This window comes from Myotis yumanensis, unplaced genomic scaffold (genome assembly GCF_028538775.1).
Source record: "Myotis yumanensis isolate MYYU_CA2020_CCGP unplaced genomic scaffold, mMyoYum1.0.hap1 SCAF_9, whole genome shotgun sequence".
NCBI lineage: Eukaryota > Metazoa > Chordata > Mammalia > Chiroptera > Vespertilionidae > Myotis > Myotis yumanensis.
In genome coordinates this window covers 27,721,091-27,747,853 of record NW_027223760.1, presented here as the reverse complement: position 1 = coordinate 27,747,853, position 26,763 = coordinate 27,721,091, and the positions used below count along the sequence as shown (strand labels likewise).

Here is a 26,763-nt window from a genome sequence, read left to right as displayed (position 1 = left end):
AACTAGCAAAACTCAAATGGAGCCACATTTGGGGGCTGTTAAAATATTCTGTTAAACAAAAAAATTTGACACTTGTTAAGGAACAGTAAGGCAAACTTTTCAAGGGGGGCTACTACAGTGGGGTTCTGTACTGGGGGAAAGATTGGGCTCAACTCCCAATGCTATAGGGAAAAGTGGGAATTTATAGCCAAGGAGCAGGTTGGGGGTCAGTGGATGGGAAGTTACTAGGAGGGGGTAAGGGTGGATTCTGGCTCAACCGACCTAAACTGACCTAACAGGATTCTTGCCCAAGGCAATCCGGGTGATCAGACACCACCCGGGGGCGGGTCCTGTAGGATCAGGAACCTCATCAGAGTCTAGGGCCCTGGTGATCAAATATCGAGGGTAGGGGCCTCTGGCTAAACCAACTTCGCAGGATTCTTGCTAAAACCGGACAATGGAGATGAACACAGAAGTCCCAAGTCGGGGCCTAGCGGAGAAGAGTTCAGAGGAGCCGGATTGGGTTTGGGCAGGGAGGGACTGTCAGGACCCAGGACAGCGGGGTCGGCTTCACGCACCTGCCGGCCGGGGGCGCGGACACCGCGAGCTGCCTGCAGGGGGCGCGCCGGGCTTCCGCGCGGGCGGCGGGGAACCGGAAGTGCGGGGAGCGCGGGGGCGCTGCCGGAGCCTGGGACGGAGGTGCGTGCGGGCTGGGGGCGGGCCCCACGACCACCCGAATCCGCCTGCCGAGCCCGCCCCGGAAGCCGAGAAGGAGGCACGAGCCCGGGAGGCGGGAGCAGCGCGCCGTCGGGACTGGCTCGGCCTGGCCGCTGGCGGAGACCCGGCCGGCAGCTCTGGGGCCGCAGGGGCGGCTCCCGTCGCCAGCGAGGCCCGCGTGGATGCTCCTGTGTCCCCGGCCTCTGCCCCTCCCGGTTGGCGCGTTTGGTCGCCGCCAGGCAGGGCGGGGTCCCTGGGAGCGGGGCGGGGTCCCCGGGAGCGGGGCAGGCTGGAGTGGGCGCGGGCACCCCTGTGCTCGCGGGGCGCCCGGCCTTCCCCTCGGAGCGCGGCCTCTGTGCGCGGGGCCCGGAGCCGCAGGACTTGGCTGTGAATCCCGGTGCGGTTTCCAGGTTTCGTGTGACCTGGCGGAACCTGCCGGGCTCAGTTCCCGTCTGAAAAACGGGCTCACTACCCTCCGCCGCGGGGCAGGCCAGTGCTGGCGGCTGGCGGTGCCCACGGCGGGGAGTGACCCATCCCGGCCCGAATTTGACAGAAATGAGTCCCTGGCAAAGGGCTGCCCTCCCGGCACCGCACCGGTTAGGACAGTGGTTCTCAGCCTTGGCTGCACATTAGAATCACCTGGGGATCTTTTTAAAATCCTGATTTCTGGGCCCCATCCTCCGGGAATTCTGTTTCTCTGTTACTAATGTTGTGGCCTCACCCCATAACAAAGAAACAGAATTTCCGGAGGATGGGGCCCAGAAATCCGGATTTTAAAAAGATCCCCAGGTGATTCTAATGTGCAGCCAAGGCTGAGAACCACTGGGTTAGGATGATGTCCTGCCTTTGTATTAAGTTGTGAACAGCCCTTCCAGTTGAGCAGTAAACGAAGGAATCTCCTCTCTGGGCGGCCGACTGCCCTCAGCGGCCCCCCCTTTCCTGGGTGGGGGGCGCCCAGCTGCTTCAGAGCCCACTGCGCAGGGGAAGGCAGGCGCCTGCGCCTTGGGGTCACCGGGAGTTGAGGGGTGGCATGGGGGTCTGGGGGCTGCGGTGGAATCGAGTCTCGGAGGCAGCAGAGGCCGAGGGAGCGGAGGGCTGGTGGCCCTTCGGGTCCTCCCTCCGAGGCCGGCGCTGTTGTCCCTGAGCCCCGCTGGTTACACGGACAGAAGAATCTTCGGATGGAGGGAGGGGTTGTTGGCCAAGGAAACCTTATTGTGAGTCAAATGGCCTCAGGGTTTCTTGTCAGCACCCCAAGATGGAGTGAGTGAGAAGCCCAGAGAGGTCATTGGGAGATATTTTAGGGGTAGGATAGATTGGGCACCTGGGGCGGCATGGAGTGGGGGCACCTCCTTTCTTCCTTCCTCCTGGGAGGCTGTTCATCCCTCTTCATGTTCATCGGCTCAGAGCCGAGGCTGCCGGGGGCATTTCTGTTGGGCCGGCTTGTGTGGGGTGTGGGGACCTGGGGCGGGAGGCCCTCCCAGCAGCCTGCCCACCACACCTCCCTGGCTGCCCTGTGAGTGGCCTGAGTCTTGGGCCCTGCTCACCATCCGGGTCGCCTGTGAGCATATTAGAATTCACTGGGCTTTGTTCTTTGTAGGAATCAAAGCTGGACTCCCATTTGAGGACAAACAGGCCTACAGTTAATTCCTGGTGTGATGAGAAGGTGGGATTTGCTGTCCTGGATCAGAAAAGCGAGTCTGTAAGGGAGGGCCCTGACTCTTCATCAGCGACGAGAGAGATGGCAGCCTTACATTCTGGGGATAAGAAGAGGGTCCTTCCCTCCTGGATGACAGCCCAGGGGCCTGAGGAGAGAATGTGGCCGGTGAAGACCCCGAAGAGGAAGAGGAGGAGGATGGCCGCGGTGCCGGCGGCTGCAGCCAGGTGGGACACCTTGGAGTCAGAGTCATCGCAGTGTTGGCAGATCCGTGAGGTGGGCGGGGTTTCAGTCCGTCTCCAGCTCTTAGGAGGTGCACGGGCTGCGTGCAGGAGGCTGAGTGAGCTGTGTCCACCCAGGCAGACGCCTCTGCCTCTTGGTGAATCTGCAACTCCCAGATAGTGGCCCCCTTCTCGGGTCGCACGCATCAGCCAAGCTGTCAAACACCAGGTGGCTAAAATGCCCTTCTCTTCATTTGCAACAATAAGTGTGACCATCAGGTGGGCAAGATGAGTGGGCCAGGCCATCAGCCTCCCTGTGGGCAGACCTCCTGGGACAGGAGCAGCAAGCCCCTGTGTCAGCCCGGATCAGAGGCTGTGGGTGAGCCGGTGGGATGATACCAACTGTGGGGTCGTGAGGCCGCCAGGGAGGAGAGGTCCCTGAACGCTCCTGACGGTCCCGGGTGCTCAGTGCTGCCCCTCTGCCCTTCCTTTTATAAGGTTTCTTAGCTGACCAGCCTCCCTCTCTGACTGCACAGCCTTTCCATACTGTGTTCATGCGTTCAGTTAGGTGTCAGGTGGGTCTTGGCCTGGTGGTCCATGTGACCAGCTCACAGGTATGTGTGTGTCCGTTTGGCTCTCAGGAGTAGCCATCAAGCCTTATTTGTAAATCCCTGGGGACGTTGGCAGAGTTGGGAAGGCCCCACTGTTGCCTCCAAGACCCCCCTCTGCCAGTCACTGGTCCCAAGAATGAGGAAGCTGGTTGATTCCCTGAGGAAGCTGGTGCTCTCATCCCCGGCGGAAGGCCCAGGGATGCAGCTCTGCTTCCTCCTTGAGAGACTGGGGAGCTGTCTGCCCCATCTGTAGCATCGTGCCTTTCTTTCAGACTCCCCGCAGTGAGGACTGTGTACTGCATGAGTGAAGCCGAACTTGTCGATGTTGCTCTGGGGGTCCTGATTGAGGTAAAGTCAGCTGTGTCTTTTAAAAAAATATGTTTTTATTTCAGAGAGAGGAGGGAAGAGGGAGAGTTAGAAACATTGATGAGAAACATTAATCGGCTGCCTCCTGTACACCCCCTATTGGGAACTGAGCCTGCAACCCGGGCATGTCCCCTAACAGGGAATCAAACCAGCCACCTTTCAGTGCATGGGATGAAACTCAACCAACCGAGCCACAACCGTTGGCTGTTCTTGCTCTTTTAACCACAAACTCTTTACCGACTGAAACAGCCGTGGGGAGCCCTCTTGCGTGTCCGCCTCCTTCCACTTCCCCCTTGTCTCATGAATCTCTCCGGCCGTGCTCCCCCACTGTGAGCTGTGCACCAGCCACGCGTCTGGGGCCGGATGCCTGGGGAGGGGAGGTTGGGCAGGGAGAGCAGCCCTGTGTGGGTGACTGTGGGGTGAAGCAGAGGGAACAGGAAGTCTTGGCCTGCTAGTGTTCTCAGGTGGGCAAATTGACTCCTGGCCTCTGCACCTGGCAGAACAGCACTGAGGTCTCCTGTCTTCCTGAAGCTAATAATAATCATACCACCGTAGAGTTGGGTGGTTCTGTATGATAGACCAGGCATTTTTATTGTTTTGTTAATCCTCACTCGAGGATATTTCCCCCATTGATTTTAGAGAGAGTGGAAGAGGGGGAGAGACAGAGAGAGAAACATCAATGTGAGAGAGACACAGTGATTGGTTGCCTCTTCCATATGCCCTGACCAGGGCCAGAATCGAGCCTGCAACCTCAGTATGTGCCCTTGACTGGACTCACATCTGAGACCCTTCAGTCTGTGGGTCAATGGTCTGACCATTGAGCAACCGGCTAGGGCTGACCAGGTATTTTTATATATCACTATCTCTTTTAATCTTTGCCATAATCTGGTGATATGTTATTTCAGATACTGTTATTCCCATTTTACAGATGAAGAAATTGAGAGGCAGGGACTTTCCTTAAGTTGCATAGCCTGTAAGTGACAGAGTGTAGGCCCACACTCGTTTTGTATCCTGTGCTCCTTCCATTGTCACCTGCCTTCCCAGACAAGTTTTTTTGATGTATTTATTTTCTTTTCTACTTTGGTATTCCTCAGGCCTCTGCCCACTTCTCTCCGAGTTGGTCTTGGTTTCTCCCAGAGCTCTGAGAGGTGGAGGGGGGACAGCAGTGGGGTGAAGGAGGTGGAGCGGCCACTGATTTGGGAGCCATGCCCGACCTGGTCAGTGCTGGCTTCGCAGTTGCTTCTGGACATGGTCTCCACCACTGACAGGTTAGGGAAAAAAATTTACACATGTTTCGTCTGGTCTTTCTTCACAGAACCGACAACAGGGAAAGGCCTTGAAGCAGCGGCCCCTGGCAGGCACTGCTGAGCCAGAACTGTCCCCCACCTGCTCGGAGGGGCCGGCTTCTCCCGAGACAAGTGAGGGTGAGGACAGTGGGGAAGCCGCCCTCCCCCCAGGCCAGGGGCGGCCGCAGGGGTCTGCAGGCTTGGAGCCTGCCTGCAGCAGCAGCCCTGAGGAAGATGAGGATGCGTTCAAGTACGTCAGGGAGATATTCTTCAGCTAAGGGACAGGTTCCCAGGACGCTATGGCCGCAACAGCTACCGGACGCTGGGCTTTGGCTCTGCCTGGGGACTGCTCCCAGCCCCGTACCCTTGGGTGGAGCCAGAAGCCCTGACACTTGGCCTTGGGAAGTGAGGGATCCGAATGAACTGCCATCAGAATTCCTCTCTGCATTGTCCTCCCCCGGCACAGGGGTCTGCAGTCCCCATGTCTGTGTATTCAGTGACCAGGCTCCAGGGAAAATGAGGTCACAGTGTCAGACTTATTGGCACCAAAGAATCAATTTAATAACTTTCAAACAGTAAAAAGTATGGCTGCTAAATACACCAGAATTGTCCAGTTTTGGCAGTACCATCTCTCCGTGAGGAGGAAGCCCAATTTACAGTTTCCCTCACAGGCAGCCAGGCAATCCCTGAGCCGCCCTCTTAGCCCTGAAGACATTTTGCCCATAGTGCTCTGCTCTGTCTGGGAGCTTAGCGCTCCCGGGGTACCTTTGGTCCAAGCCTTCTACCCATCAGACAGGCCTCCTCTCCCGAGCTGCCCCCTTCCTTCTACTTGGCGGCCTTGGCTTTGATCCCTGGCCACTCTGAAAGTGCGAGTGGGACAGGCTCCCAAAGTGGACGCTAAGGACAAGAGGTCAGGGCCGAGTCCACGTTGCCTCTGTAGTCAGTGTGGCTTTTGGCAGGCAGAGTGAGGCAACCATGGTTATACAGTTTTTCAATATACAGTGCTGAAAAGTAAATTCCCCCTGCACAAGTGGTGCTTGTATCCTTTCTAGGTCTAGCTTGAGCGGTGAAGGGACGCAGCGTTTGTGGAACCATTCAGTCCTGTTCACCCTCCCGCCCCCCCAGGATTCGGCATGCTGTGCTCTCGAACGCCCAGGTCCCATGTTAGGAATGGCGTGCCACCTCACTCCCCTGCTGTCCGGCTTGGAGCCAGCAGCCCAGGGGAACTTGAGGGACTCGCGCTGAGATCCCCTGTGCCTTTGGGAGTGGTGTCATGGGGAGGGGTGAGAAAGGGGGAAGCTTGCTAACCAGGGCCCCGGGGACACTGAGGTGCTCTCAGTGTTCCCCGTTTGTCGCCATGAACCTTCCCTGGGTCTCAGTTTGGCCTTTGGCCAATCATCCTGGAAATCTGGCCCTGGGACAGGAACCCTTCTCTGGCCACCATCCTGAGAATGAAGTAAGAATGGTTTGCTCGGATCAGTCAGTGAAACAGGAATTCTCATGACAAGGAGCTACGTGGTGTTAGCCGTCCCAAAGGACAGACCAGCCAACACCAAGGAGCCAGGGCCCAGTCACCCTCACAGCCCGGCCTCCTTTATGCCAGTGCCCCTTCCTCAGTGGGGCCCATCTGCTCAAGCTTGAGATCAGTATTAGCTATGAAGCAGGGTGGCTGCGAAAACACCAGCCCACGAGGCCTCTGGCGCCTGTCTGAGCCTCCTTCAAGCAGCCTGGGAGCCTCTGGACACGGCTAGCAGCTCTCCAGCTTGCTCTTGTCATCTGCCCTTTGGGGGAACATGACTGTGGTCATCAGCAAGAGGACCAGCAAGGCCTGGGCAGCGGCCAGAGCTAGGAATCCAGGCCCCAGGAGGGAGGGTGTGACCCACTTCCAGGTGTAGGTGAGGAAGAGGCCCAGGCCCCCGGCCAGCAGCATGGAGGCCATCGCCAGGAAGCACACAGCCAGATGCCACTCGCCCTCGCTCCTGTTGCAGCGGGCCAGGAGCAGAGGCAGCGGGACAAAGAGGGTGAGCACCAGGGCCCCGTACACGCCAAGCCTGGCCAGGGCCAGGGCGCCCTGAGGCAGCCCCAGGGCCTCCAGCTCAGGGAACTGGTGGCACTGCAGGCAGCCCGCGCTCTCGTTCCACAGGCAGAAGTTGTAGAAGCCGATTCTCAGGTTGGGCAGGTTGATGAGGTCACCCGCCTTCCAGAGGAGAGCGTAGAACAGCAGGAAGATGGCCAGGACCACGAGGACCATGATGCCCAGGAACAGCAGCTGGTCGCCCCGCCTGGGTCTGGGGAGGCTCATCTTTTGTTCTCGGCACGGCCACCCTCCTGGGAACCTGAGGGAAGTCACATCAGTGAGTGTCCAGCTCTCCCTTTCTCCCAGTTTCTTCACAAGCTCATGCTCTCCCTTCTGGAATTCCATAAAACCTGTGGCAAACTCCCACCCTCTCCCACTCCACCGCCTCCAAGAAATGTGAGGTGACTTGTCGCCAGGACAGGCTCTCCAGGCAGCTCTGCGTGCCTCAGACATGCAGCGTGCACACCACAAGCCCCTGAAGACACCTGTGAGGTTTCTCAGACCCCTTGCCCAGGGCGAGGGGCAAGGCTGTTACTGGGACTTGAAGGAAGAGGCAGATGCTAAGGGTCCTGGCGACCCCCTAGGACCAAAGGGAGCTGTAAGGATGACCATCGCTGGGCCGCAAGCCAGTTACCTCAGAACTGGGGTTGGGGCAGGCGCTGGTGTTCTCGCAGCTCTGCTGCTCCTGGCTGAGCGGGTGAGGACCACCAGAGTCCCTGCCTGCTCCGGCAACACGTTCCTGGGCCAAGACGAGATGCCGCCTGGTGATGAAATCACATCATTTTAGAACAACTACAGTATTTTTTTTTCCTGACAACACTAATATACGTTGATTATTTTTTTGAAATCTTGAAAAATATTTAAAAGGAAAATATATAAAAACAACCTTTTTCCCACCGCATACGGTAGAACCACTGTTAACCAATATTCAGTATTTGTAAATAATCATACCATTAAGCATAATGCTTTTCTTACTGAATATTAGACACATTTTTCAAAGCTGTTTAATATTCTTCAAAAACATAGTCAATGGCTGTATGGTAGTTCATGTCACAGATTTACCCATTACACTATTATTGGACAAATAGTTTTCATTTTTCACCTTTATAATTGATAGTCAAGGTAAGTGCTAACTATGTAACAGTGCAATTATTGTGTCAAGGGGAGAATCCTTTTTAGTAATTTTATTGCATATTGCCAAACTGACCTACATAAAACTTGCCTAACCCTCCCCACCATTTTTGAAAAAATCCTTTCACTACATTTTAAATCAGTAGAACTTTTCCCAATCGGCATCTAAAATAGTCTGCCCTCTGTATGTAATTTTTCCAGTACGGGACAGAACAGCCCTTCACACAGTGAAGTGCCCAGGAACCAGTGCTGGACGCCAGACGAGACAGGATGCTGAAGCCAGAATCCTGTCGGTCCCCCAGCCAGGAGAGCCAAGTGGCATTCAGCAGTGAAGTGAGCAGTGGCCATTGGTGGCCCTGGGGAGAGGCCCCGAGACACAGGCCTGGAGATGAACTTCTGAAGGGACCCTCAGGGGAGTAGTCCCTCTACTAAGAGTGGACTGGAGGATCCTGACCACACCCCACACCTGCTCTGCAAGAGCTGAAGGAGCAAATGGAAAAGAACAGTCTGAAGGGACAGGATGTAGGACAGGCAGAGAGGCGGCGTCTTAGTCCCTACGGCTGCTGTAGCAGAAATGCCATAGAAACTTATTCCTCACAGTTCTGGAGGCTGGATGTCCAAGCACAGGTGCCTGCAGACTCCGAGTCTGGTGCAGCCCACTTCCTGGTTCAGCGATGACACCTCTGTGTCCTCGGTGAAGGGCAAGGGAGCTAGCTCTCTGGGCCCTTTTTATAACCATCCCCGTTCCTGAGGGCTCCACCCTCATGACCTAATCATCTCCCTAAGGCTCCACCTAGTATCACGATGGAGATCAGGTTTCAACATATGGGGGCGGGGAAGGCACAAACATGCAGTCTGGCAGGTGGCTCCATTCAAAGGACCTGAGTGAATGCAAATAATGAGAATAAAGATTTATCAGTGACTCCCAGGCAGAGACCCAGGGATATTGCCTGGGGGTGAGGCAGGTGCCCGTTAGAACGGGAACCTAAACGTAATCACACAGGGAAGGCTCGCCTCCAAGCTGCCACCACCTGACCGCGGTCTTCTGCCCGTGGCACCTGCGAGCTGGGCCGGGAGCTCTGAGCTGGGGGTGAGGGCCAGCTCAGTGGAGCCCGGGGAGCTGCCCCTGCAGCCACTGATCCTCCGTTCCTGGAGGCCTGAATTGGTGAAACCGAGAAGCTGGAGGCCCCGTTTGAAGGTGGTTGGGAGAGTCCTGCAGCTATGGCGCCTGCTACAGATTTATCAGGAATGAAAATGGTGTCTTTAGTCCATACTTTATCAGATTGAGATAATAGTTTTAGCCAGTTAGGGCCCATCGGGGAGAAATTCCCAGCAGGACATATTTTGCATATTTAACACATGCTTGCATAAGCCTCTGTCTGCATGTTTAGTGACGGTAGGCATTTCATGGTGGAAAGTAGATTTCTAGGCCTGGAACCCCGATTTCTGTCATTGTGCTGCAGGAAGTAAGATTTGACTTGCCTCCCATGTCCAGAAACCAACAGGCTGGGACTTGCCTTTGTATAAATGCTCCTTATTTCTCCTATATCGAGCCTGTTATATTTGGGTTCCAAAGAAGTCACCATTAAACTTCTTGAAAACACGGCTCCCTGGAGAAAGATCATGGGACTTCTCAGGAGGAAACTGTCAGCCGCCTTCCAGCAGCTCCTCCAGCCCTTTGTTTCTGACTTCCTGTTTTTCTCGCATCTGACCTTTTGGAGTTTTCAATAGAGTGAAACAAAATAAAAGCTAAGAAACCCAGATTGTGTGGAGAAGGTGCAGGGTCTCTGGTTCCCTTTATTCTTCTGTCCTCCCCATGTGTGAGGAGTTGAGTCCCAGCTCGGGGGCCTGGGTCTCCACCGTCAGGCCTGACTTAGAACTTGGACTTGGAATTCTCCAGTGAGGCCCTGCTCCCTTGGGTCTTCCAGTCTTGCTTTGCTTAATCCAGCGTCTCTCAGGCTGTCCTCCTTTCCGTCTGCCCAACTCCTAAAGTTCCACCCTGTTTTCTGTTCCTCTAAACCAGTGGTTCTCAACCTTCCTAATGCCGAGACCCTTTAATACAGTTCCTCATGTTGTGGTGACCCCCAATTTCATTGTTACAAATTGAACATAATTCAAGCATAGTGATTAATCACAAAAACAATATGTAATTATATATGTGTTTTCCGATGGCGACCCCTGTGAAAGGGTCGTTCAACCCCCAAAGGGGTCGCGACCCACAGGTTGAGAACCGCTGCTCTAAACCCTACAGATTCCCCCAGCTTCCCGGGACTATCCTAGCCACTCCGAGCCAGCCCAGAGCTAGAACGTATGCTGTGATCTCTCCCAGGGACGACTTTCCTCTGTCTTCCATGTTCTCCCCAGCATGGTGCTGATACACAGGAGGAACTCGCTCTGTCCTTTCACGTACATATCTTAATATGCACCTATCTTAAGACACCTTGAGGGGAGGGGCCGTGTTCTGTGTCACACACACTCAACACCGTGCTGGGATGGCCCTACACGCTTCCTCTTGGAAATACGGACAGACTTCGGGAGCTTGTGGACAGAGAGGTTGGAGGCTCATCCTGGCTTCCTTTTCTAAACCTTTCACAGTCGACGGGCATTTGGTTGGGAAACCCCATGGCACCCTTCTCCGAGACTGTCCTAGGAGCCTACCCTGTTGTTTGTTTTGGCTTTTAAGAATCATGTAATCATAGTTATCACGCTCTCACAACTATGAGCCTTTTAATTCCCTTTAATGATAAGCGGGTGCTTCCTTCAGAGGGCAAAGGGAGGCTGCTGAATCATTGTTGCCATTTTTAGGTGAATTGTTTTCCGTTTTAAATAAAGTACATACTTGCTGATGGCAGATGACTAGAAATGTGGAAGTCTGATCCATAACCTCCGGGCGTAGAAATGACCACTTTTAACAACACGTTTCCTTCTGGAACGCTGTTTTGCAGAGTTGTTTACATTAAGTACATCTGTTTATGTCTCCCTTTGTAAATATCTTTATAGCATGAATATTTCCTCACATCACTAGAAATGTCCCCTACATGATATTTCGAATGACTGCATAGCAGTTGAACAGTTTAAAGTTTTTATAGATTATGTTTTATAACATTACTTTGTAATATTATAATGTTATGGTGAATATATTTGTGGATCAATTTATCCTTTGTGAACAAAAACTATGCAATACACCTGACAAGCTTGGGCTGGAGGCCCCTGGCAGGCCTGACAAGCTCTGTGACCCAAAGTAGCCTCACAGGATGGCCTGGTCACAAATTCCTAGCGCGGCAGGTCATGCAGCCAATCACTTCCAGGCTACAGCTTCCTTAGCGAGTCAATCTTTACCTCAGGTGAACTCTGTTCTTATGCATCTAGGATGACCTTCCCAATGTCAGAGGGATTCCCTTTTCCAGGCCCCCTGAAGGCACAACGCCCACACCAGAGCACAAGGCCACAGCATCCCTTCTTAGCTTGCTCCTTGCATGCCAGCTGTGTGTGCGGGAAATGTTCATTATTAGCGAACCTGTACCCGCCAATGGAAAAGAAATGTGTGTTTCTCCATTTTGTCTTTTATCCAAAACCAGGGATTTTCCTGCTTTGCTCTCTCCCACCTGCCTCCTTAATCTACCACCAATGGATTTTATGTCCCTTTTTACGTCTCCTCCTTTGATTCTAATGTATAAAATACACTGCAAAACTGCCATTCTCTGGAGCATTTGAGATCTTGTTTTCTGGCATAGATAGTCACTTTGGCTCAAACAGACTGATACAAATTCTCTACAGATTTGAACACTTCTTCCGTGGACACTTCCACCAGCAGCTGGGAGAATGCTGATTCTCTCATCGGCCCCAGTGTTGGGCGTTCTCCAGTCTTTTCATCTTTGATAATGACCAGTGACCTAGCATCGTCACCGTTTCTCTTTCATGAGTCAAGCTCCACATTTTCCAAGTGTCGTTTGATGACTATAGTTTTTTCTCGTGCCGTGCTCTCAGTTCCTCTGTGTGTCTTTTTCGTATTATCGAGTTTTGGTTTTGCTTCTCAGCCCGTATGAGCCCCTTTGTAAATAAAGGCTGCTAGCCCTTTGCCGTCGTAATTGTTACAATAAGGCACAACCCTGTGCTGCACCAGGGCCCCTGGGCCAAGACACAGATTGAGACTCCACATCAGTGTGTTCCGACTTGGCCACTGTTACTTGCGAGTCCCAGTTTGGGAAGCAGAAGGCAAAGATTCTCAGCCTATTCAGCTGAGGCAGGTTGTCTGTTGTTGTTTTCCATTTAAGCATTTCTAAAATGTTCACGCTGACGGGATGGTGACTGGGACACACACTTCACACCCTATTCTTGGCAGTTTCATATTAAAAGAGTGAGATGTTCATGAGGCTGTGTCTGAGGGAGGATTACAATTCTGGCAGAAATGGCATTGAGAACCCCTCTGGCTGTCCATCATGCTAAGGAACAGCCCCAGGCTGCCCAGCCCCGGTGCAGGGCACCAGCGGGCAGAGAGCAGCAGCGTGCAGGCCCAGCCTGTGTGAGTAGGAACTGCCAGGGAGGTGCCCGGGGCTGGGAGGAGCACTCGCAGGGCTGGGAGCAGGAAGGCCCCGTCAGCGGGAACCCTTGCTGATTTATTTAAGATTTCACGTGCTGCCGAGACCGGTTTGGCTCAGTGGATAGAGCGTCGGCCTGTGGACTGAAAGGTCCCAGGTTCGATTCCGGTCAAGGGCATGTACCTGGGTTGCAGGCACATCCCCAGTGGGGAATGTGCAGGAGGCAGCTGATCGATGTTTCTCTCTCATCGATGTTTCTGACTCTCTATCTCTCTCCCTTCCTCTCTGTAAAAAATCAATAAAATATATTTAAAAAAAAAAAAAAAAAAAAAAAAAGATTTCACGTGCCGCTTGCTCTCTCCAGTCACAGAATCAAAATGAACTTACAAACAACCCATTGTGTCTGCCTTTTCATAGCGGATTTCTAGGGCCAATGTCTGCCTCCTGAGCATACGCTGTGCCTTTTTCTTTTTCTTTTTTAAAAATATATTTTATTGATTTTTTACAGAGAGGAAGGGAGAGGGATAGAGAGTTAGAAACATCATGAGAGAGAAACATTGATCAGCTACCTCCTGCACACCCCTTACTGGGGATGTGCCTGCAACCAAGGTACATGCCCTTGACCGGAATCGAACCTGGGACCCTCCAGTCCGCAGGCCGACGCTCTATCCAGTGAGTCAAACCAGCCAGGGCTGTGCCCTTTTCTTACACGCGGCTATTGCATAACTTAATAAACAGCAGTCATGCACTCAGTTATCATTTCTAACTTGTCACTGCTCTAAAGGCTCTCATATTACCTTTTCATCTTATGCCAATATTTGAGTTTCCTAGTAAACTCCCTTCTCCTCTACTTTATCTTAGACCAGCGGTTCTCAACCTGTGGGTCACGACCCCTTTGGGGGTCGAACGACCCTTTCACAGGGGTCGCCTAAGACCATCAGAAAACACATATATAAGTACATATTGTTTTTTTGTTTTTTAAATATATATTTTATTGGTTTTTTACAGAGAGGAAGGGAGAGGGATAGAGAGTTAGAAACATCGATGAGAGAGAAACATCGATCAGCTGCCTCCTGCACACCCCCCACTGGGGATGTGCCCGCAACCAAGGTACATGCCCTTGACCGGAATCGAACCTGGGACCCCTGAGCCCGCAGGCCGACACTCTATCCGCTGAGCCAAACCGGTTAGGGCGAGTACATCTTGTTTTTTGTGATTAATCACTATGCTTTAATTATGTTCAATTTGTAACAATGAAAATACATCCTGCATATCAGATATTTACGATTCATAACAGTAGCAAAATTACAGTTATGATGTAGCAAAGAAAATAATTTTATGGTTGGGGGTCACCACAACATGAGGAACTGTATTAAAGGGTCGCAGCATTAGGAAGGTTGAGAACACTGTCTTATACAAAAGGACCCCCCCCAACCAAAAAAATAAAAAGATTCTTCTGTGTAGTTTTTTAAAAAATTCATTCTTCCTGCCAGATGGGTGAGGCTATTGAGTAATCAGACTTGATTTAGAGCTTGGTTTATTTAGTTTCCCACCATTTACCTGCCTCCTCACCTGCATGTCTTGGCCACAGATAATGCCTGAGGCCAGCCTCACAGCATGCCTACACGGCGACCCAGAGGACCGTACCCACCAGCAGTGCCAGCTATTATGTTCCTTACAGCTCAGTGAAGCCTCGCAGTGTGCCCAGCAGAGAGGACCGCAGGTCCCCATGGAGAATGTCCCCCCCGTCAGCGATCCCTCTCCACGGGGTGGGGACTGGACGCCGGCACACTTGAGTTCCTCCTCCAGAACAGCACGCTCCACCTGGCAGGCAGGTGTATGCCTGGACCTTTCTACCAAGGGGGACTCGGCTTACCAAGGGTGCCCTCTGTTCATGGGCAACATTGGCAGGAACGGGACACCTCGTGCTGTTACTGCCACGTCAGCTCTCTGACCTCGTCTCATCTTCTGACCCCCCCCACCCCCCAGCTTCTGCTACAACCCCTTTTTCCTTATTTTCCAAAAATTTGGGCCAAGCTCAGGGCTTTTGTGCTTGCCATTCCCCCTGCCTGGAATGCTCTTCCATTAAATATACTTCCCTCCCTCGCCTCCCTCAGTCAGGCCATCCTGGTTGGCTTTTTAAACCGCACCAGCCCCTCCGAAGTCCCCGGCACTGCCCCGCCCCTTCCTGCTCTTCATAGCATGGCACCATCCCGCAGTTCTAAATGTTGTACTTACTGTCTTTACCACCCCAGGAGAATGGGAGCTCTATAAGGACAAGGAATTTTGCCTGTTACTCATTTTTACGTATCTATGGTTGGCTGGATATCTCTTGACCTATTATCTATCATCTATCAAAATTCTATCTTTTACCCTGGCCTGTGTGATTCCAGGTTTGGGCATATACTTAGGTTTTGGGTTCGATACCCTATAGGGTGAGTATGGGAGGCAACCAACCAATGTCTCTCACTCTCTCTTCCTCTCTAAACATCCTTGACTGAGGATTAAAAAGGAAGGAAGGAAGGAAGGAAGGAAGGGAGGGAGGGAGGGAACTGTTTGGTCGCGTGAGTCCCAGGAATTCGGCTGTCACATAGGGACCTGGTGGCTAAGACATGGACCTTGGAGCCAGACCATCTGGGTTCCCATCGCTGTTCTGTTGCTCGCTGGTCCTGTGGCCTTGGGCATATCACCAGCATCCATTCGCCCCTCCCCTCTCTCAATGCTCTGTGAGACTCAGGTGAGTTCATTTTACCCCTAGAACAACCGCACCTGTGGCTGCTGTAACTCCACCAAGGAAGCCGTGACACCGAGAGAGAAAAGGGAAGAGCGAGGGAGAGGTGGAGGCTGGGGGACTGTAACATGAGCCCAGAGAAGCGAAGCTCAGGAGGAAAGTGTTAACAGAAGAAAGCTGGGAAAGGGAGCCTGCCTGGGAGAGGCAGCTGTCACTTCCTCCTCCTCCTCCTCCTCCCCCCTCCTCCCCCCTTCCTCTCCTCCTCCTCCTCCTCCTTCTCCTCCTCCTCCTCCTCCTCCTCGGCCACAGGCCTGCCTGTCTCTGGCTGAACTTTTGTGTTCATGGTCTGGGTGTGGCTCCCACACATGAAAAGGGAAAAAGCAAGACATTTGTGTCTTATTTCCTTTGGTGAAGTATGAGCCCAGGTTCTCTTTGTTTCAAAAGGGGGCCTCAGCAGTTTCCTGAAGGCATTTGGGGGGCAGCCTCCTGGGTTCCCCAGAGTGCGCCTCGGGAGGCCAGGCCTGCAAGCGGCTCTTTAGGAAATGCTGTGACATCTGACCGACTTAATTCTCCACCATAAATAAAAACAGCTTTACCAGCAGAAATACGACACCACGTGACTGCAATATCTAGCGGGCAGCCTGGGTCCCACCACCTTCACACACAGCAGGCTGCTGCAACAGGCTGTTTCAACGCTTCCATTAATATTAACTTGCTAACTGTTCACTTGCTTGTTATTTATTAGCCCTTTGCTAGAGATGATCCAGCTAGGAACAAAGGTCAAAAAAAATTTTTAGAGGGAGGAAAAAAATCCTTAAAAAAAATGAGAAAATGCTTGTACCTTGGAACCCTTCCTCACTTGTTTTTATTGGTGGGACTCCACAGTCAAGTTCACAGGAGGCTAAGGTTCATGGACCCAAAGCAGAGTGGAAGACAAACAGCACTAGACACGAGGGATGCCTCCCGTCGTGGCCTCGGTCCTGCGCCACCTCTGCTGCGGTCATGACGGAGGCTCCCAGGCCCTCTCCTCCTGACCACCCACCATCCCACCTGGTGGCCCCATTAACGATGCATTTTTGGATGATTTCCAGAGTCACATGCCAGGGAACCAGTAACACGAGGGCAAACCAGGGGCCTGCTTTCATTGGGCTTGTGCTCTACCTGGGGTGAAAAATACCGAACACATATTAAAACACACACACACACACACACACATTTAATTTCAGACAGGAGGGGAAAGGGAGACAGAAACATCAATGATGAGAGAGAATCATTGATTGGCTGCCTCCTGCACGCTCCCCACTGAGAATCGAGGCCGCAACCCGGGCATATGCCCTGACTGGGAATTGAACTGTGACCTCCTGGTTCATAGGTCAGCGCTCAACCGCTGAGCCAAGCCAGTTGGGCTTAAACACATATTTAAAAAATAATAATAATTATAACTTCTGAAAAACTTTGGGAAGTCATAAAGAGGATGAAGTGGAGACACTGGCAGGAGGAAGTGGCGAGCCTAGATCAGGGGTCAGGGAAGGCCTGGGGGTATGAAAGGCCATTCTTGGGCCAAGGGAAGAGCCTCCTGGGAGGAGAGAGCAATTGTGATAAACGTGCTGTTGGGAGAGGAACAGACTGCAGACCGGGGGGCTGCAGCCCAACTAAGAAGAAGGGACCAGAAGATACTGGACAGGTGAGTGGGGCCCAGATCCCCAAGGGCCTTGTAGGCCAAGGCGGACGGTTTGGATTGTGTCCTCTGACTCATAGGCCCCCAGAGGGTGGGGCTGAAAACGCAGGCACAGGTGAAAAGGGAAAAAGCTAGACAGACGCTGAGGGGGGAGGCGAGGAGCAATGCCGGGGGTTACTCAGGACCCTGCTGCCACCAGCCTTGCTGGGAAGACCAAGGCCTGTCCATGACTTTGTACCTAACAGTCAAAGAAAAGTGGAGACAAAGGCAAAGAATAATAGTCAACGTAGACCTTGACCTTAATTTTTGCAAAGATATTTGAGAGGTGGCAGGAAGGGAGGCTAAGGTTTTCATGAACTTCACCTCCATCCCACACAAGAGGATGTTGCTCTTTCCTGTGAGCTTCAGATGCACGTGAAATGGCTTCTGAACAAGTGCAGAATAGCTCAGAGAGAGCAGGTGCTAAGGGGCCACCCTGCACCCCTCAGGCCAGCATTTGGGAACCTCAGAAAGTGGCTTTTCCCCGCTCGCTGCGGCTCTGCTTCCAGGAGGAAGGGATGCCTGAGGATGGGCAGAGACGGCCGTTCCTTCTTCTCTGGCCAGGACCTCGCTGTTAGAACGCCCCTCCCTCCTGCTGCCAAGTGGACAAAAGCGCTGGGATCTGGGGGTCACCTCCCAAAGTCTCCTGAGGCCTAGGTGTGGGCTGATAAAGTTAATTCATCTATTGGGACCCACACAACGGAGGCTGGGCCTGTCACAAATCCAAATCTAGGTCAACACTTAGGGGAAACACCTGTCACAGAGACCTAACAGGCACGAGCCACAGTCCTGCACCTCAGCACTGGCTCGGTCCTCTAGCTCGATGAGGAGATTCCCCCCCAACCAGCCCTGCCGGTCTCCGTGGCCTCCTCTAACTCCATACAACTCGCTCTTGCCAGCATCCCGCAGGAGGAGGCTCCACTGCGGTGGGTGCTGGGTTGGTGAACGTGGAGGTGCTGGGAGGGTGGCGTGGTACCCCCCCACCCCCAGACTTTCCCTAGGCGTCTCTTCCAGCCGCTGGTCCTGAGTTGTATCCTTTTGTAATAAATGGATTGTTTTGCTTTGACTAAAGGAATGAGCACAGTGGTTACTAAACTGCTTTAGTTTCATCATTCACAGGCAGGTCTGAGAGCTGAGGCAGTGCGAGCCCAGGCACAGGCTCGGCAGGATCTCAGGTGCGAATGAGAACATACTCTCCGTGGATTTGAAGACTCAGCTTCCAAAATATTCGTCATGTTTATTGATTAACTTTAAGCTATATCACTGGGAGGCCGGCGGCAGGCTAGTCGCAGAAGCAACCCTGTCTCCGGTTCCCAGGTAGATTTCTAGAACAACTGGAGGGGAAGTTGGGCCGAATAAAACGCCATGGCAGGTCCCGACGGGCAGCTCCGGAGGGGGGACTGACTCTGAAAAGTTATGCATACGACTGACACAGGATGGAAATGGCGCCGTAATTTAGTGGAAGAACGGGTTTCTTATTACTGCGGAGGCCATTTGTTAACTGAAAACAAAACTATTTTACGTCCTCATGTCATTCACTCCGAGTACCCAAATAAATTGCACGTGGATCCAATAGTAAAATGTAGTGAACAGAAACATAGAAGCATGTATATATTTGATTTATAAGAGCGCTCTGAGCTTAAAAGCAAATTGAAACCACAAAGAAAAACTGTACAGATTTAACTATTTAAAATACACAACAAAACAACATACATTTTAAAAAGTCAATGAGCACGCCCTGGCTGGTGCCCGTGGTTAGAGTGTCGGCTCCCACACTGAAGGGTCTCAGGTTGGATTCCTGGTCAAGGGCACATGCCTGGGTTTCGGGTTGGATCCCCGGCCCCGGATGGGGCACCTTCAAGAGGCAACCAATCAATGTGTCTCTCTCACATCCATGTTTCTCTCCCTTTCTCCCTCTCTCTCTCTTTCTCCCTCCCTTCCACGCTCTCTAAGAATCAGTGGGAAAAATATCCTCGGTGAGGATTAACAAACAAACGAAACAGGTAAATGTGCATGAAAACTATCTGCAACAAAAAATGAAATGATTACTATACCTAATATATAAAATGTTTATGCAAACAGATACAAGGAAACATTAACCCCCTAAAACAGGGGTCCTCAAACTACGGCCCGCGGGCCACATGCGGCCCGCCGAAAATATTTATCCGGCCCGCCAGGTGTTTTTGCCGCTGCTGTGTGCATGGGAATTTGTTCATAGTTTTTTTTTAAACTATAGTCCAGCCCTCCAACGGTCTGAGGGACAGTGAACTGGACTCCTGTTTAAAAAGTTTGAGGACCCCTGCCCTAAAAGTAGACAAGAAATATGAAGGGGTATTTGAGATATTTGACAAAAGAAGGAATGCAAAACAGTAGAGCACTGTAAACAACTTCTCTGTCCTCTCCACCAAGTGTGTGGGGGTCGGGGGGGTGGGGGAGGGGTTCCTCCACCAAGCAGTTCTCTGGATGCCCTACAGTTTAACTTAATTCTGACACCATCTACCTGGAGATGGCCTCAGATCCCACAGTTAAGGGCTTGCTTCCACAAGGACCACCCTCCACTTCAGATGCGAACCTCAGGTCTAGATCGTCACCTGTGCTTCTGACTGACTGGTTATAATTGGGAGGTTACTAGGTTACTGGTTTATTATAAAAGGATACAACTCAGGACCAGCCAGTGGAAGAGACACCTAGGGAAGGTATGGGGGCGGGGGGTGAGCAGGGGCGTGGAGGGAGCAGGCCACCCTCCCAGCACCTCTCCAACCCTGTGCTGCAGGGATGATGAAGGTTTCAGTACACAGGCAGGACTGATCAGATCATCGCCCTTGGTGAGACTCAGTCTCCAGCTGCTCACCTCCCTGAGGTCAGGGTGGGGCTGAAAGCTCCAGCCCTCTAATCACATGCTTGCTTTCTCCTGCAACTTGGGACTTTCCAGAAGTCACCCCCTGATGTGGTTTAAAGGGCTTGCTATGGATAAATAAGACACTTTTAACTTATGATCACTTAAGAAATCCCAAAAGTTTTTAGGAGCTCTGAGCCAGGAATGGGGACAAAGAACAAATACATATTTATTAGAAATCACTGTATCACATTAACTAACATAAAAAGGTCTATACCTTAGGCCATGTAGTCAAAGATATGCCCAGGAAAACAACCTATGTACTTCATCAAAACAGCCAATAAAAACACTTGATCCCAAGATGCAGTAAAATGGCATTCTCATACAATGACTGTGGAGGTGAAATTCTTACAAACTTTCTGGAAGCAATTTGGCAATATGCATTAAAAATCCTAAAAACAGTCACATCTTTTGGCCAAGTAATTCCACTTACAAGTCTATCTTAAGGCAGCAATCACAAATGCAATCAATGATTCCGATCCAGGAATGCTCATCAGAGTATTATTTGGACAAAAAATGGAAAGCAATGTGGAAGCCCAACATCAGAATTAAATGACATATCAAGATGATGAAACTTGATGAAATGACATACCAAGATGATGAAACTCTATGCAACCTTTAGAAAAACCAGATATATCTAGATAGTGGCATTATAGGCAGTTGTTCTTTTTGCATTAAAGATATTTCCAGAACTATGTTATATTTATAAAAAAAGTGAAGCAATAAAACAAGCAGCTTGCCGAAACCGGTTTGGCTCGGTGGATAGAGCGTCGGCCTGCGGACTGAAGGGTTCCGGGTTCGATTCCGGTCAAGGGCATGTACCTTGGTTGCGAGCACGTCCCCAGTGGGGGATGTGCAGGAGGCAGCTGATCGATGTTTCTCTCTCATCGATGTTTCTGACTCTCTATCTCTCTCCCTTCCTCTCTGTAAAAAATCAATAAAATATATTAAAAAAAAATAAAAAATAAAAATAAAACAAGCAGCTAACTCAGCATTCAGATCAGGGAGGAAGCTGGAAAGAACGGTGAAAAGAGGGAACACTTGCTGAGTGAACCGAGACCATCACGTGAACTGACTCAGAGGCCCAGGACTTCAGGAGGGAGGGGGCACAGGGGACAAATACTAAAAAATGTACTTGTCATGAGGGAGGAAGGAAAGAAGGGGTCACACATATGCATGCATTTTTCTTCCTTTTTTCAAAGAACTTTTTCATCTTACAGGTGAAGAAGATAATGAAAGTTATTAGAGAAAGAGCCCATATTAAAAAACAAAAACCTTTGAGGATGTACGCCAACAGATCTAAAACCCCACATGCATTTCCATCAAGGAATGAGAAGCCATGGCATCCAATCACACAGGCACTGAAAATCTCTTAGACCCTGTGATATCCTTTCTGAGTCAGGAACACAGGCTGACAAGCTTAATCCACAGCATGTATGTTTAGGATCTACGAACAATCCACCTCCCCAGCCACGGGCGTTAGTGCAGACTGTGTGCAAGCCCCTGCTGCCCGCGGTCATCCCCGCGTTTCCACCCAGTGCTACTGGCGTTGCCCTCACCATGTCCTAGGCCAGAGACACCCAGGGTGATGCTGAAGGGAGGACGGAGAGCAGAGAGCACGGGGTAATCAGACAGGGGGGAGGAAGGTCGCAGACACTGACAGCCGATACTTTCGCATGCCCACGGCTAGAATGTGAAAGGTCTCGGGGGTAAGAAAACAAACTCATCTTGCACGGAGAGGCAGGCTGGGCAATCGAGGGTGCCGGGAGGGCGGGTACTCACCCAAAGGCGATGCAGAGCCCACAGAAACGCTCCTAAACCGGAGGAGCAGGAGCTCAGGTGCGGGTTGTTCTTTCTCGCTGGCTTGCTCGTGTCAGGCCCCGGGCCCCAGGACAGGACGTGTCAGGCCCCCGGAGCGGGACGAGGTGCGGAACAGGCAGACCAGGCAGAGCTGCGCCGCGACCTGCCCGCATTTGCACTGGTACCTCGCAGAGTAAACAGCTCTCTGAACTTTGGCCCACTCGTGCTGAGGTCACCAGCTGATTTCACTTTCGTTTCTTAACTGGCTCTTGTTGGCCCCTGACTTCTCGGAAAGAAGGCTGTAAACAATGCTGTGCTGCTCTCTACCCAAACTGGAGCCGGCCAACCCACTGGCTTCAAGACCAGATAAGTGTCTTGATTGTATCACACAACAATTCCAGGAAAGACACGGGCCAACACACTCTCCAATCTCTGAGTGACTTAAACTGCAAGGTAAGCACAACCAGGAATCATGTAGAAGGGACTTCTGAGCCAGGTCCAAGCCCCCGGACCCACTGGGAAGCAGGTATGCCATCTGGGCCCCTACTTCTCAGAAATCAGCTTTGTGATGCCTGGCTTCTCTGGACACACAGCATTCTCACCGGTTGATTTGGTCTATGCTGAGCAGCTGGGGCAGCTCTTTTAAAATAAGAGAATGAGACTTTCATGTTTGAAATCATGGGGACTCCCAGCCAGAGTTTTAAAAACTGCTTGCTTTGCTCACATGGCCATTTGGAAATTCCAAGTGTGGTTAAGCTTAGTTATTATCTAGTAATAGTGCTGAATCCTTCAGGGTTTCTCTGCCCCTCCCCCCCAAAATGAGCTCTTTGATCTGCTACATTTTCCCCTCTTTGAAGTTCGTTTAAGCTCAAAAACTAGAAAGAGGTGATGTGACCCAACAGAAAGCAAGAATAGAGGCCTTGGCATCAGGGAGCTCTGTGAGAAATTAGCAAATTATTTAATCTCTGGGTTAAAGGACATTGAAAACGAAAGCAGGACTACGTGCACAGCTGTTGTGGAAATGGGATATAATGTATGAGCACAGTAGGGACTGGGCACGTAGTAACCGTAGCTGTTATTATTAAAAGCAACATTTCTAAATATCTATCTTAGCCTTCATGGTAATGTCTTCAAGCCAGAGGCAGAATTAACATTTTGGTACTAATATAAACTATTACTCTGCAAACAGATCACTGGTGAGTGAAGGGACACAAAATAGAAGAGAGAGGAACATATGTTTTAAAAATTTATTCAAAGTTATAATGCATATTAGTTTAAGAGTCAAATATTCTCCGAAGTTTATTATGAAAAACAGCCATCCCACACTCTGCTTTTTTTTTTGTCTCAGAGATAAGTACTTTCGCCTGTTTTAACTGATTCCTTAGATCAGCGGTTCTCAACCTGTGGGTCGCAACCCCTTGGCGGTCGAACGACCCTTTCACAGGGGTCGCCTAAGACCATCCTGCATATCAGATATTTACATGACGATTCATAACAGTAGCAACATTACAGTTATGAAGTAGCAACGAAAATAATTTTATGGTTGGGTCACAACATGAGGAACTGTATTTAAAGGGCCGGAAGGTTGAGAACCACTGCTTTAGGTAGAGACATCAAACCTCTAAATAACATGCTTTTATTGGTACTTCTTGATTTTTCCCTTTCAGGTGTAATCTACTGACTCTCACCTGTAGAAGATAAAGATTCAGCGTTCTTCTCCCCGACTCCATGTTCCACAAGTATAAGTCCCCTTTCCCTCCTGCTTCCAAACTGGTTATAATTTCATGTAAATCAATACTCAGTGTCTGCAACACTGTGACTATGTAAGTACCATATGCAGCAGCTGAGCCATGTGGAAAACGATGAGTTCTTTTTCTTTCCTGCGTAACTTTCTGTCTGCCTTGGAGATAATTACCTTACTTTTTTTTTGGTTTGGTTTTCAATGTACTTTACACTAACCCAATCCTCAAATCTTCATCAGATCTTTTTTGAGAAATGTGTATGCATCGTTTTTGATCTCTTCCTGAGAAAGGCTGCCCGGTGCCTCCCCACCTGCTCCAGTCTGGGCCGGGGCCGTGCCACCTGACACACAGCCGCCACCTGAACCTCACTTCACCGCTTTGCCTTGTCCTGTTGGACCACCTATTTCCAGCATCAAAGGCTTTTCTCGGCTTATTCTTTTCTACCTTTAAACACTATTTATCAAAACTAGATGAGAGTATAGAATTTTAGGCTAGCATAGCTTGCCTTATCATTTTGAAAGCCTTGTTCCACTCCATCTAGCTTTCACGTTCTCGGTGAGAAGCTTAAAGTCATTTTGCTTTCTACTTTGCAAAATAGCCTCCCCTCCTATTTTCATCCTTGCAGCTTTTTCTTAAAAAATAAAAGCGATTGTTATTTCAGTGGATTTTAGAGAAGGAGCCAAATTAAGTGTGTGTCCTTTGCCATTTTTAACTGGAAATTTTAAAAATATATTTTTTAACCGTAGGGGGGCTATTTCTGTCTAACAAGTTCCCTCTGGCAACATAGCTGGCCTCTGGTTAAGCCGGTGGCTCTTACCAAGCTGTTAGCCTCCTCTGAGTTGTGTAACCAAAATCTCCACTGCTTTTGACAACACTCTCAGCTATAAACCTCTCCACTCTGTTCCAAACAAGGCCGTTTACCCAGGGGGCTCTGTTTTTGGAGCCTCCTTGGTATTTGCCTCTCTTCCTGGGCAAATACCTGAGCCTGGTGTGCAGCTGCGGGCGGAGAAAGTGAGCTGTTCCTCCCAGCGACACTTCTGCTTGCGGAGCCTGGTGCTGAGCCTCCGGCCTTCCAGCTGCCTCTCCCTCCATGGAACCTCCACCCTGTGACCACGCTGGGACAAAGACCAGGGCCAGTGCCCGTGGCGTGGCCGATGACTCTGGGAAGAGCCCTTGCCTTGGGGCTGGGTGGAAGGAGGGAGGGAGGCCCTGGCTTCTTGGCTGTGTTTGCCTGGCATTTAGCCTCTGCAGCGCAGAGTAGGGGCTGAGAATTGCTAGCAGCTGCCCCTCCCGGGGAGACACTGCAGCCCTTGACTGGGGAAGGATGGATGGGGGCTTGTGATCCCTGTGTCCTTGGCCACATGCTGTCGACTCTCTCTGCTCTCACTGATTCAGCAGATTTTCTTGAACGAATGTTTCTTCATATGTTGTATGTCCTTAGGACAATTTTTTTTTTTACCCAGCTATGGTATTCTCGCTGGGCAGTGGGTGGACAGTGCCTTAAGCTGCCTTCCGGGAATTGACCTCTGCCCCTTTATTATTTTTCACAGGGAAAAGTTTTAACTGCATAACATCGAAAGACTTGCAAAGCAAAGGATATCATGAACAGATCTAAAACGATAAACTTCATAAAATTATAAAATAAGAAACAATGGTTGTAAATTTCTAGTCCCTTACATTAATCTATGAATTTCTAATTTAACTAAGAAAAATGCTGACAGATTCAACCAGGGATGTCTTTATTGAGATAAATTGAGGTAAAAGTTTATTGAGGTAAATATTAAGCTACTTTTATAGATTTCTAATATATATATATATATATATATATATATATATATATGTATTAAAGGTCTTTTTTTGCTTCAAATATCTCCTTTCAATTTCAGGTTTTATGAAATGTCAATGGTGGTTAAAAATAATAGTAAAAACACAATACTTATGTCATCTAATTCTAGGATGCCTGATGAAACAAATAATGCATCGAAATTAGATTAAAATCATCTATATTTAAAAACACTCTTAGGAATTAAAACTCTATCAAACATCAATAAGAGCAAACAAAGAATACAATTAAGTAACAGCAGTTGAGGGAAATCTAAATTACTTTTAAAGAGAGAAAACACAGATGTCCCACCGGGGGTGTGGATTTTCAGGGCTGGTGCTTGGAAATCTGACCTGAACCTGCAGGTGACCCTGTCCGCTGTGGCCTCAGACGGAACTGCCACCCCTGCCTGCTCTTCTCTAGCGAGCGGGTAAACCGATGCCTGCAGCAGGGCTTCCGTCAGAGATTTCAGGGGCTCCTTCATCATTACCGCCTGTTTCATTCATGTGTATTACCTTTTAAGAATCTCCCCCGCCCCATTCAGATCCCACACTTCCTATCCCCCATCTGCTTGGGAAAGCAGACGTGGGATCCCCCATCTGCTTGGGAAAGCAGACGTGGGATCCCCCATAGATGAGTGTTTTCATCCAAACCATCCATTATTTCCCTCTAAAGTTCTGCTTTTCTTTCAGAGATGCCTTCGGCATTAGTCAGTGGGATTGGGATTTCGACCCACCTTTGACTGATGTCTGTCCTTGACGATGAGCCACGATGGCCTTTATGACAGGTGACTTGAGGGCGTTATAGGCCGTGTAAACTCGTTAATCTTTCACCAACGTCACCATATTCTTCAACCTGGGCAGAAAAGCATTTGGCTAGTTCTTTATTCCTCCTTAAAGCCATGCCGGCCGGCTAACATCCAGTGGCCGGCTACCCCCACAGAGCACCGCCCCAGCACAGGCCAGGCAGGTACCTTTGTGACGGCTGAAGGCCTTCAAGGGCACTGCGCTTGGCCGCTGGCTGTTAGTACCCAGGACCATGCTGCCCGCTTGGAACCCCGTGGACTGCTGGGCTTCCGACGCAAACAATGCCTGGCAACCAGGCCAGCCATCAGTGGGCAGGGCCAGGGAGGCCTGGCTGAAGGAAACAGTCCCCTCTGTGCTGTTCCCTGCTGCACACTAGGAAGTGGTATTATCTGTGCATTGGGGGCAACATAAAAGGCCAATCGCAGGCAGAGACTGGTCCACGAGCTCTGGCTACTCTAGGCCCCAGCTGCCCCTATCCAACACTGGAGGCCGGAAGGAGTGCCAGTCCCTCCCATAATGGTGAGTCAGGCTGCAGTCCAGGACTCACATGGCCCCGCTCCTGGGTGAGGCTCCTCCTCTGGTCTGGAGTTTTCCTCCGGAGCACTGAGGGCGGGTCCTGCTCACAGAAGTTACAGGGAGTCCCGTCCTGTCGGAACCTGTGCTTGGTCA

At 50.8% G+C, this 26,763-nt stretch overlaps 3 protein-coding genes across 8 annotated transcripts in view; 1 reads left to right on the top strand and 2 right to left on the bottom strand.

The window, feature by feature from the left end:
• The first annotated feature begins 629 nt into the window (after window positions 1–629).
• Window positions 630–5,434, top strand: CYREN (cell cycle regulator of NHEJ). 4 transcript variants are annotated; one of them, XM_070423944.1, is made up of 4 exons: window positions 630–678; window positions 2,294–2,577; window positions 3,455–3,530; window positions 4,864–5,434. In XM_070423944.1, exons 2-4 carry the CDS (start codon window positions 2,435–2,437, stop codon window positions 5,110–5,112), a joined length of 468 nt encoding a protein of 155 aa, XP_070280045.1. In that variant the 5' UTR covers window positions 630–678; window positions 2,294–2,434; the 3' UTR covers window positions 5,113–5,434. The 4 variants fall into 4 exon arrangements, with proteins under 4 accessions (XP_070280045.1, XP_070280044.1, XP_070280043.1 ...); XM_070423943.1 differs by lacking the exon at window positions 630–678 and adding an exon at window positions 700–754; XM_070423942.1 differs by lacking the exon at window positions 630–678 and adding an exon at window positions 774–911.
• Window positions 3,544–26,095, bottom strand: TMEM140 (transmembrane protein 140). 3 transcript variants are annotated; one of them, XM_070423947.1, is made up of 3 exons: window positions 26,025–26,095; window positions 7,546–7,672; window positions 3,544–7,170 (listed from the first exon to the last, which is right to left on the bottom strand). In XM_070423947.1, the coding sequence occupies exon 3, from the start codon at window positions 7,134–7,136 to the stop codon at window positions 6,582–6,584; it is 555 nt and encodes a 184-aa protein (XP_070280048.1). In that variant the 5' UTR covers window positions 7,137–7,170; window positions 7,546–7,672; window positions 26,025–26,095; the 3' UTR covers window positions 3,544–6,581. The 3 variants fall into 3 exon arrangements, with proteins under 3 accessions (XP_070280048.1, XP_070280047.1, XP_070280046.1); XM_070423946.1 differs by lacking the exon at window positions 26,025–26,095 and adding an exon at window positions 21,707–21,796; XM_070423945.1 differs by lacking the exon at window positions 26,025–26,095 and adding an exon at window positions 8,641–8,730.
• Window positions 25,463–26,763, bottom strand: part of AGBL3 (AGBL carboxypeptidase 3) — a 69,043-nt gene continuing 67,742 nt past the window's right edge. Inside the window, exon 21 of the mRNA XM_070423939.1 lies at window positions 25,463–26,755. The gene's annotated coding sequence lies outside the window, so the exon portion shown is untranslated. The remainder of the gene's footprint in view (window positions 26,756–26,763) is intronic.